The sequence below is a fragment of the Poromitra crassiceps genome, assembly GCF_964638095.1.
Source record: "Poromitra crassiceps genome assembly, chromosome: 1".
Taxonomy (NCBI): Eukaryota; Metazoa; Chordata; class Actinopteri; order Beryciformes; family Melamphaidae; genus Poromitra; species Poromitra crassiceps.
The window spans coordinates 123561300-123572944 of record NC_139623.1 but is presented as its reverse complement, the minus strand read 5'-3'; the positions used below and the strand labels follow the sequence as shown (position 1 = coordinate 123572944).

The 11645-nt window shown below is 41.3% G+C and overlaps 1 protein-coding gene across 1 annotated transcript in view; it reads right to left on the bottom strand.

Moving 5' to 3' along the window:
* Window positions 1-2809: 2809 nt before the first annotated feature.
* Window positions 2810-11645, bottom strand: part of ska2 (spindle and kinetochore associated complex subunit 2) — a 26160-nt gene continuing 17324 nt past the window's right edge. The window contains exons 4-5 of the mRNA XM_083639605.1: window positions 5842-5884; window positions 2810-3506 (exon numbers count right to left, since the gene is read on the bottom strand). Coding sequence (XP_083495731.1) covers window positions 3481-3506; window positions 5842-5884 — 69 coding nt within the window. The 3' untranslated portion in view covers window positions 2810-3480. The remainder of the gene's footprint in view (window positions 3507-5841; window positions 5885-11645) is intronic.

Here is an 11645-nt window from a genome sequence, read left to right as displayed (position 1 = left end):
GGTTCAACACAACATGTGCGTGCATGCACGCTTCTTCTTCTCTAGCCTACAAGCATGTAACTTCCTTGATTGTTATTGTTAATAATTCTATTTAAATAGGCTACATTTTCATTTCCTGAAACATTCTTAAACAAGAAAGGAACATAGTGCACTGCAAAATATTTTTAATTACATTTGTAAAAATAAAATAAAAAAAAATGATTTTTTTTTCTTTCTCTGAAATTATTAGGGAGGTCCGGAACTCCCTGTCCTCATAGCTAGATACGGGCCTGAATGTCCATCTTTATGCAGATTATACTATTATATATTGTTGGGCTGATTCCCTAAAATCGGCTACTGAAAATCTGCAGTTCGCCTTCAATGCATTGCAAAGTGCACTCATTGATCTCAAACTTGTATTAAATGCCAATAAAACTAAATATATGCTATTCTCCAGATCCAAATACATAAATTAAAGTACTCTTCAAATCTGCAGTTCAAATGGCACAGTCATTGAAAGAGTCCCATATTATAAATATTTAGGCATCTGGATTGATGATAAATTCACGTTTAACACATTGACTGCCAGCCGTTTTTTTTTTACTGTAGGTAGCTTCTGCCAGGCCTTTTTTTGAGGATTCTGGCTCATTTTACAAGAGCCGAGCATAATTTTCTGGTTGGACTTTGTGAACACAAAGTTCAGAAAAGTACTAATAGAATGTGTGCTTTCTCTGTCTAAAAGAGTTAGTTTGTAGAGTTAGTAGTTATGTAGATATTAGCCGTTGAGTACAGCATGGTTTCAGCGTCTGGAAATTTATTCAGAGATAAATGGCTTTTTGTGAATTCGATAGAACAGTCACTTTAACCATTCATTTTTGGCATCAGTAAGACCGTCAGACATTCTAAACAATAGTTTTGAACAGTAATTTCCTCCATAACAACAGGAAACACCCCTCTCATTCAAACTCCTCCCTCCGTGTGTCTTCTCCTCCTTCCTCCTGGCTCTACAGCGGGCGTGTCAGAAGCGCGTTGCTGCTGCCTGCCTGCCTGCCTGCCTGCTTGCCTGCGTGCGGACGCTCCTTGTGCGAGTCAAGATGGGCCGGGGAATGCGTGGGCGATGGGCAGATGTTGATTCTGGCCTTTCTGAGGTGTTTCAAAGTGTGTTTCACCTATAATCTATTTTGCAAATCGCTCTCCGCTCTCTGTGTGCTGCTGCCGGTGCGCGGCCGCTCTCGGGCAAGAATGGATTACTGTAAAATCGCCTCGCCATTTCCTTGAATGGCTTGCTCCCGCGGCAGTTTTTTCTTTGATTTCGCTCGTCTGGGGGAGCACTGTCAACACTTAGTGGGTCGGTAAAATAGATTATACACATTCAATACCTCCAATAATTGTATAGGAGACGTAAAAGGGATTGATCAACGCCCCACCGTCAAAAAAAAAAAAACGAATTTTTTTTGACGTATCAATACGTCGCTGGCAGTCAACGGTTGGATTCTGCTTGACGTATCAATACGTCGTTGGCAATGAACGTGTTAAAACCACATACATGTATTTGATGCACTTGTAAGAAAATCAAGAACAAAGCTTGTTTTTTTATACTGAAATAAGTCGTGTTTACCCATGTTTTGTAGACAGAAAATTGTTGAAGCAATCTTTCCCTCAGATTGCGTGCAATCCGTGGCATCGCGCGGCCTCGCCCTGGCTGCTCCTTGATGGCATACTTCAGATATGCTGGATCACCTGTCCTGGAGCTGGCAACATACAGCTGTCCATGGCTGAAGATGGGGGTCTGAAGCCAGACTCCCACTTCTTTTTTGTGACATCACTGATCACTGATGATGTTACAGTGGGATTTTTTATATCACTGATGATGTCATACATCACTGGGATTTATGACATCACTGATGTCAGTGGGATTTATGACATCACTGATTCTGTCACAGTGGGATTCATGACATCACAGTGGGACAGAGACACAGAGAAACAGACAGAGCCCTAACTCCCATTTATATACTACTGATGATTATGATACAGAATGGGCCTTTTTCACAGCAGCAATTTTATTTTGTAAAGGCAGGCTAAACAGGTGCAACCAAAGCAGCACTGGAACATCTAAATTAATTGGAAGTTGGAAACCCTCATTAATGTTTTGGTTGCACCGGTTTACCCTGCCTTTTAGAGACAATATGGCTGCTGTGAAAAAGGTCATATTGGTCAAGTTAATATTCTTTCTTTAATCCAATCAGCTGTTCCAATGTTTTTGGGAGCCCAGGCACACTTTTCGTTTCCCCCCTATGTACGACATGGGCAACAGGTGTTTTCGAGTGATTCAATCAGTCTCAGTCATGGGAGGACGGAAAGGATGCTTACTGAAAAAAAACTGCATGGTAATGGAATAATGTAGCTGTTGGAATGTATGTTAAGTGTTATGGAACGTTATGCTGAGTGGTGTGAGCATCCAAACACGAGGATCCAAGGGCTGTTTAACCTATGTATTGGTGATATTGGAAGATTGACAAGGATGAAGGATGGATGAAAGGATGGTTGTTACTGCACGTGTGTGTGGAGTACAATGAATCCAAGGTGTGTGGTACAAGTCCAAACGTAAAGGGTAATGTGTGTGCAACACAGCACGAGTGTGTGGTACAAAAATAATCCAGTGTGTGGCTTGTAACAAAAGAAATACAGTGGAATCCACTTATAGTCATCACAGTTACTGTATAGTGATCAACTGCCTATATTGATGATCAAAAAGCTTGGTCCCAAATAATTCCTATACACATGCTGTTTAAATAAATTCTTTATAGTGATCAATACTCCGCTTAGTGATAATTTTGGGCCTTGTCACACCTGAGAACAATGAAAACATGTTTAAAACTACAGTAATTGTATTATTTTTTATTTACAAAATGCCAAAAATGAGCCAACGAGATACAGCAGCAATACTTGGTGCATGTCTGTCTGTATGGCATCTCTGTCTATGCGAGTCTGCTGTTTGAAACAGCTGGAGGCCTAGGCAAACTTACTGTTATGCATTTTTGAAAGTAAATAACTTTGAGTAAGCAAAGCTGTTCACTTCATTACTTTATATGTACTGTATATCCGTGTAATAAATATACAAATGTCAATTAGATAATAATAATACAAAGTTATAATGATCAGCCGCTTATAGTGATCAATTTGACTCGTCCCAAGGTGATCACCATAAGAGGAGTGCACTGTATGAGACATTGCAGCAACCTTCATCCGTGTCTCAAACTATGCCGTGTTGGTTCCATGAATTTGAGGGAATTGAGGCCGGGAAAGTCCTTGAATGGGATGTTTAAGAAGGTGTGGGTAAACTGGGAAGAGGGGAGGAGCACGCCTGTGACAGCAGTCTCTTGGTTTGTATTGAGGCGTTTCATACTGGCAGGCGGACATTTCCTCTCTGGTCCAGCTGGACCATGGAGAGGTGCTGCAGGGTCTTCAGCGTGGCCTCGCTCACCTTCATGTTCAGCTGCTTCATCTTCTGCACACTGAGGGAGCCGCTGGAGAGAAGACAAGAGCAAAGGCCTGAACTCATTCCACAGGACAACACTGAGTAGTATCATTATCCTACTTTACAATCCTACTATAGAGGTTGCAGAGTTGACGTCATTGTTCTCAGCAGAGGCAGGTATTCAAACATGGCGCTCCTCCCGCTGTTCTCAGCCTACGGTAGTCCTGCCCTCACTCTCCTCCCACTGTTCTCAGCCTACGGTAGTCCTGCCCTCACTCTCCTCCCGCTGTTCTCAGCCTACGGTAGTCCTGCCCTCACTCTCCTCCCACTGTTCTCAGCCTACGGTAGTCCTGCCCTCACTCTCCTCCCACTGTTCTCAGCCTACGGTAGTCCTGCCCTCACTCTCCTCCCACTGTTCTCAGCCTACGGTAGTCCTGCCCTCACTCTCCTCCCACTGTTCTCAGCCTACGGTAGTCCTGCCCTCACTCGCCTCCCGCTGTTCTCAGCCTACGGTAGTATACTTAAGCAATATATCACGAGAGCAAGTGTGTTGTGGTGAATATATCACTGAAAGGCCTGAACTCATTCCACAGGACAACACTGAGTAGTATCATTATCCTACTTTACAATCCTACTATTAGGTTGCAGAGTTGACGTCATTGTTCTCAGCAGAGGCAAGTATTCAAACATGGCGCTCCATGGCCTGCGGCCTCGTGGGATAACAGCTTTACAGCGGGATATATTCCACAACACACGCTGCTCGAGTGCTATATTGCTTTTATAAAACGGTTTCCAAGTATAATAATATAATAATAATAATACTATAAGTCCGACTGGCATCGTATTCTGATAGAGTCAGTTGAAACACTACTGTAAGGCGGGACCTCTAGCAAGAAGATAGACGTGCGGGTGATTTGATTGGATCGTTCTGGAGACTGAAGTCGACATTGGCCAATCCTGGCGCTTGCTGAGAGCTTTTTGCAAAGCTCGACACCAGAGCCGTATGCCGACACCAAGTAACGTTACGTCTTATTTAGAAATGCGGGGTTAAGAGTGAGGGCGCGCGAGAGAGGGGTTAAGACATTAGCCCGCGTCTATTCTTGTACAAAACATAATTTTCTGCGAAGTATTAGTAAAGTTATAAGCGAAGATCGATTCACAAGGAACTGAAAGCTGTCTCCGCCATTTTGTTTTTGAGGTAACCAAAGCCTAAGAGAGTTGCGCCATCATGCGTCTGGCTGCAAGCGAGTAGCTTTTTGTTTTGACACTACTGTAAGGCGGGACCTCTAGCAAGAAGATAGACGTGCGGGTGATTTGATTGGATCGTTCTGGAGACTGAAGTTGACATTGGCCAATCCTGGCGCTTGCTGAGAAGCTGAGAGCTTTCTGGAAAGCCCAACACGGAGCTCGAGCGCAGAGCTGCCTTTTAGTGAGAGAGTTGCCATGGCAACCAATAACCCATGGCCATGGGTTATTGAACTCGGTTACTGGAATTATACAATGGCTGTGAACCAATCAGATTGCTTGACTTGAGAGAGCCGTTTTATAAAGTACAGTATACAGTAGTCCTGCCCTCACTCTTTGATTCCGAGGGACTGCCGACAAAGCTGTTAGTGTAAACTGCCTCCAGATTTCCTGTCTTCAAGTGTAAACTGAAGGATTTTATCAAACATGTTTGAATTTCAAAGTGAAAAGTCTTGTAATGTATACTGCCTCGTCTGAGTCAGTTGTGTAGTGTATTTCAGTCAGGTTTTCAGTCGTGATAAAAAATCTTAATGAACCAGTCTTGTAGTGTAAACTCCCCAGTCTTTTCATAATCTGTTAAGATTTTCAAAGTATTCTAGTGTATCACAGGCATTAGGTGACATTCTATCTAAAGTATAAATCCAGAATAGTAAATGTCACCACCCCTCCGTGGGAGCTGGACATGTTCAACACCAACATAACTGAGAGAGGACATGGTGTGTTTCATTAAACTGAAGTGAACAGCAACAGGGCTCTTTTGATCGTGGTTTCTGATATTGCTTCTTAGTCTGATGAAGAGCGTCCATCTCACTAATTGCTGCAATAAATAATTGAAAGGAAGCCCTGCAGTGTGCGAGCAGTTTTATTCTTTTTGTATCACTGTTCCAGTTCAGCTCAGCACCTGTCTGGGTTTGAATGTGTGTGTTTCACTCTTTTTCTAAAAGTAAAAAGTTGTCAAAATACTCGGTAAAATACAGATACCTGAAAATCCTACTTAAGTACAGTAGCTAAGAATTTGTACTTAGTTACTTCCCATCTCGGTTCTTTGGACATTTGCATTGAACAGAGAATGTCAAAATGATTGTAGATGGCTGATCTGCCCACAAGAGAGTATTTTAGGTAGAAGATGTCACACTCACACAGCGGCTGGTGCTGGCTGGACCCTGCTGTCGAAGGAGCCACCTGCAATCAAACATCCACATCAGCCTGTTTCAGCTACAATGTTTTCAGAAACTAAGAGGAAACTGTAGGGCCATATGATTTCCGCAAAATGGAAAACATGGATGGAATCATGGAATTTGGTAATAAAAATGGAATCAACTGTAAAACATGGAATATAGCAGAATTTTCCATAAATTGGCCGAAATGGATAAAAACAGGCCTAATTCTCAAAAAGTAGACCTAATTATTGTAGTAACCTAACCTAAATGATTTCCTAAGTAAAATGGGCCTAGAGAAATGACTGTTTTCGATTCGATCACAACTTCACTTTGAGAAACATGTTGAAGAGGGTGTCTGAGTCAAGTCAAGTCAAAAGTCCAAGTCATAAAAACTATAAAAATTATGTGTGTATATATATATATATATATATATATATTAGGGATGTCACGATATTTTGTCCCACGAAATTTCACGATATCAAAACGTGACGATATGTGTCGCGGAGATGAAAAACTATATCGAGAGAAAAATAACCTCTAAACAATGCTGCACTGACGTCACTGATCTGCATTCTATCTTTTTCATTTTGCTTGAAATGGGGACTAAACCGACGCTCATTAAATAACCGACAAGATTAAATGTGCTATTTATAGACTAATGCATTCCCCTGGCTGGCGAAGTTTGTGCAACACTTATTCACGTTTCCCCGTGCGGTTTCCCCATGCAGACCGTGTGTTTCAGTGGATGACAGCAGGGCGCACTGGCTGTGTGTGTCTGCCTCTCTGCCTGTAGCCTACTGCACATGAGGAGGAGGATGGACAGGGAGATCCCGCCGGTCCAAGCGGCAGGCAAGATGTCTCCCCTCATCTGTAAAGACCTAGTTGTCGTGCCATTGTTTCCACGGGCACAACATGTCGGGTAAGCAGTTAATCAATGCAGCCTACAAATTAATCTGGCTCTGAATGTGTCTAATGTGCGCATCATTAGGCGATGCAGCTCTGTACTCCCATTGTGAAACAATTTCTCTGGCATGTACTGGATTGGTAAAGAAAGAGTAACGTTAACTTGATACGTTTCAATCGTCAATTAACGCTGCACAACGCTCAACAGGCAGTGCAGTCAGAGAATTAATTGAAGAGGATGACAATTAAATGTGAAGATATTAGCCTACACAATTCACAGCTCGTTGCCTACATAAGTTATTTAAGATATAGATTGTATAGTTTATTTTTCTTTTACAATGCAACAAACGTTTAGTTTGTGACAGTGTGACACATTATATTGCAAGGTAACCCTTAACTTCCATGTTGTTTTCTAGTTAATAACAATTTCCAACAACAGCATTTGTTTTGCATTTTGTGTATTTCAAATAAAATAATTTTTTTCCAGTCATATATTTTCATTATTCAAGTTTTGTAAAAAATTAATAAATATCGTATCGTTATCATGAACCCAATATCGTGTATTGTATCGTATTGTGAACTGAGGGTATCGTGACACCTCTAATATATATATATCCTAGGACCTGAATTCCAATTAAAATGGAAAAGCAAACATATGGCCCTAAAACTGCAAATTATGCCTCATTATGGTAAGCTAACAAACAGTCCAAGCAAAATGTGAAAAGATCCTTTCCTAACAATACAGGAGATTGGGCCTAACATTTAAAAGTCTTTTGCTTTGCTTCATTAGGACATGAAAAAGGAATTCATGATCTGATTGGATCAACCTCTAGAACGGTTCTCAACGTGGGGGGCATTCTAGGGGGTCGCCAGCAAATTGATGAATTGTTAAAGGATAAGGCTGGTGCTTTTTTAACGCATTTCTTAGTCAACAAATCCTATGAAAATAACAAAATCAATAATGTGATGGTTCTACTCCAATTACTTTTCGACTTCCCATGTTCCCTTTTTAGCCTTCAAACTGGAAGTTATTGGTTCCAATTGTAAGCTAAAAAAACTCTAAATACAGCTCTCACAAAGACAGTTCACAATTAAAAACTGTTACCATGAAAAGTCAGACTATTATTACCAAATCAAATTGAAATGGGAACTAAGTATTCATTACGACGGGGACTATTTTCGGTGCTACGGAACCGGGAGGGGGGGATGTTTGAGCCCCACCTTCGGAGGCGATCTCCGTTTATTCTGACAAAGGAAGTTATTTTGAACGTGAATGTATGTGAATGTTATTTTCTAGGGGTGGGGGAAAAAATCGATTCACCTAAGTATCGCGATTTTTAATGTCACGATTTTTTGGATCGATCTTTTATTCCAGAATCGATAATCGCAAATTAAAAAAAAAAAAAAAAAAAAAAAAATTTTTTTTTTTTTTTTTTTTTTTTTTGGGTGCTTGCAGTCAGGCCACTCACTGAACAGCAGGCCAGGCGCCGCCTACTGGTTTACTAGTGGTTTTATTACTTTATTAGTTAGTCTGAAGTAATAATTACACTTCAGGGTTAAAGTGGGTGCATCTCATTGTAAAATTGGACCCAAATCTGGCTTCAAACGGCCCAAATTTCACGCGCGTTGGCCCATATCGGCCTGGCCTGCTTGGTATCTAATGCCCGGCCTGAATTATGATCCCAGTCCGCCCCTGTTTTTAACTATATCGCCCAGCCCTACTCATGATATATAATATACAGTCTCTAGTGTATGATTCAACTTTTCCCATGTTCTAATCTAGTGTAAAAAAGCAAACAAACTGAAAAAATAAAAGAAAAAAATAAACAAAAATCGCAATAAATCGTAATATCGAATCGCAATAATCGTAGAATCGCAATAATCGTGAATCGCAATATATATCGAATCGGCACCAAAGTATCGTGATAGTATCGAATCGGGAGATAAGTGAATCGGCACAGCCCTATTATTTTCAGTTAGGCAGTCAGAGGACCACCGTGGGTGTACGTGGGGTCCTTGAGTCAGCACAGTGAGCTAAGTGAAGCAGAGCCAGTAGTGCTTGTGTACCGAGAGTTGTATGCGACAATAAACAACCTGTTGAATAGAGATCCTTGAGTGTGAGTGAGTCATTGTGGAATCCTTGACATTCTTACAGAAGTAAACAACAAACTTGAGCTCCTTTCAATGGTCAGTGGCCACTCAGTAGTGACACCTTCACCATATGCCCGAAGCCGCAGAGCGGAGAGTAGTTGGAGAGAAGAGGCGGACTTAGGGTTCACTAAGTCAGATTCAGGGTTCCTATACATATTCCATTTAAAAAATTTCCCTCAAATTTCCAGACTTCTTGGTAGATTTAATCTGGTCTGAGATTACAGCGCTCCACAGCAGCCGCTGTGTAAGTGTGTATATGGGAGTAGTTGAGACATTTCCTGCTGCGGATTCATATGAAAATGCAAGCTTTCCATTGACAAACTAACTGAAGGATTTAACTTACAGATACAGCCGCGACTTTTCAGAAAGAGAGAGAAGAAGAGAAGAAGAAAAAAAAGATGAGATGGTGAAACAAACAGAGCAGAGCTGTGTGTGTGTCTGTCTGTCTGACTATCTATCTATCTATCTATCTATCTATCTATCTATCTATCTATCTATCTATCTATCTATCTATCTATCTGTGTGTGTGGGCATCTGTGAGCACGTGCTCCCGCTAGTCCGACCTACCCTCGACCACCCAAAATTCCACAGACATCGCATCTCAACTCTCCTTGCACTTGAGAACATCCTTTCCCAGACAGGCTGCTGTCGCTGTCCATCGGCGGGGGTGCTGAAATGTAGACCAACTGTGCTCTCTGCACATAAACACGCGGATATCTTCGGCCGCGTGCATGAGAATTCACCGTGTACAGTAAATGATGGAGAGCAACTATATGTAATGTCCCGCCGGCAGGACGTGCCATAAATTCGGCTGTCAGTGTCACCCAAGTTTCAATCACCCAAAGGTGAGAGAAGGTTTTAACCCCCTAGTGCAGGGGTGGGCAATTATTTTTCATGGGGGGCCACATGAGAAACCCAGATTGTTGCCGGGGGCCGAACAAATATTGTCATGCCGTAACCCATGGATGGGCAACTTTGATGATAGAGAGGGCCACAAAAAAATGTCCTCGCTACCAGATTTTGCTGAGGGCTGAACGGCGCCAGCGCGGAAAATTTGGGGCATTTGAAGCCAGGTTTAGAGGAATAACTAATTTTAAATTAACAATTGTGATGTCATTATTCAGTCTTAACCACCAATATTTGATCCTTTTTTCACTCCTATGTCACCACCTGCTCTCCCTGCAGGGCTTGAAATTAACTTTTTTCAGCACCTGCCAATATGGCTGCTAGATTTTAAAGTTGCCAGCCAATTAGAATTTCCACTAGCCGAAATGTTTTTCTTGAAATAAACCAGAATATGAGTGGGTTAATTTAAGCATAAGTATCAGTAAGTGGCCCGGGATTCTCAAAGCCTGTGTTGAGGGTCAAACAAGAACAAAAATGCACTCTTGAAGCTAAATAAATCCAAAACCACCAAGTTAATTATCTCAATTTCTACTTCAATGTAGAACAGTCATTTCTTACACATGAGATTACTTTTAGCCTTTTAGTCATAAATATTATTGAAAGATATTCCATATTCCAGACTGAAATGCTATAACAGAGTATTGGCCAGAATGACATGAACATTTGGACACTTATTCAGCGGGTATCTTGCATGTTGCGTTCAGGTGCACTGTAAATTTTTTGTTTTTTGCAATTCCATCGCGGGCCACACCCGCCCATGTATGCCCTAGTGGCTGCAGCCAAAGAAATGCATGTAGGGATTGAAAAACTAATCTTTTATTGTACTGCTTTAGGATACTTTAACTCAGTGGTTCTCAAATGGGGGTCCGGGGACCCCCAGGGGGCCGTGGCACTTTGCCAGGGGGTCCGCGAAAAGTTTTCAGGAAAATAAAAATAAAAACTTTGTTGTTGATGCAAAAGCTTCATAGTTCAATGAAAATATTGTATGCTTTAAATCTAAAATTGTTCATGGATTACATTCTAATCTAACAAACCTATCAATTAAAAGTCCAGCACGTTACTGTGGAAACAATTAAGCTTAGCCCAAAATCACAAATCAGAATGAGGGGGTCCCCGGTATATTTTCTATCTTGTAAGGGGTCCTTGGCTGAAAAACATTTGAGAACCTCTGCTTTAACTAGTTTCCTCTTCTCTCTCTCTCTCCACTCCAGTGGAGTAGTAATTTTAATTAATAGTATTAATATTAATAATAATAGTAATAACATTTAAAAAATGATAATAATAATAATAGTAACAACAATAACATAATAACAATAACAATAATATAATAATAATGACAATAACAACAATAGTAATAATAATAATAATAACAACTTACAATCACAATAATAATAATAATAACAGAACATGGGGGTGGCTTTCTTTTAATTTTTTTTCTTTTTAGGGACAGAGTTCCCTCAAAAGGTACATGTCAATGGGGCTGAGTTGGGCTGGGCTGGGCTGTGTGTGTGTGCATGCGTGTGTGTGTGTGTGTGTGTGTGTTGTGCAAAACAGCGCCTAAACAGAATTGTCTGCGGCTGCTTGTGTGTGCTTCCCATCAGGCATTGATTTACATGTGATTGAAGCTTGGTTGACACAGCCGAATTTATGGCTGCAATCCAGAGATTATATGGACATTTACGCCTCCATTTCAGCACCACCGTCGATGGACAGCAGTACAGCCGAATTTATGGCCACAATCCAGCGATTATATGGACATTTACGCCTCCATTTCAGCACCACCGCCGATGGACAGCGACAGCATTTTTGGGCTCTGAGTTGGG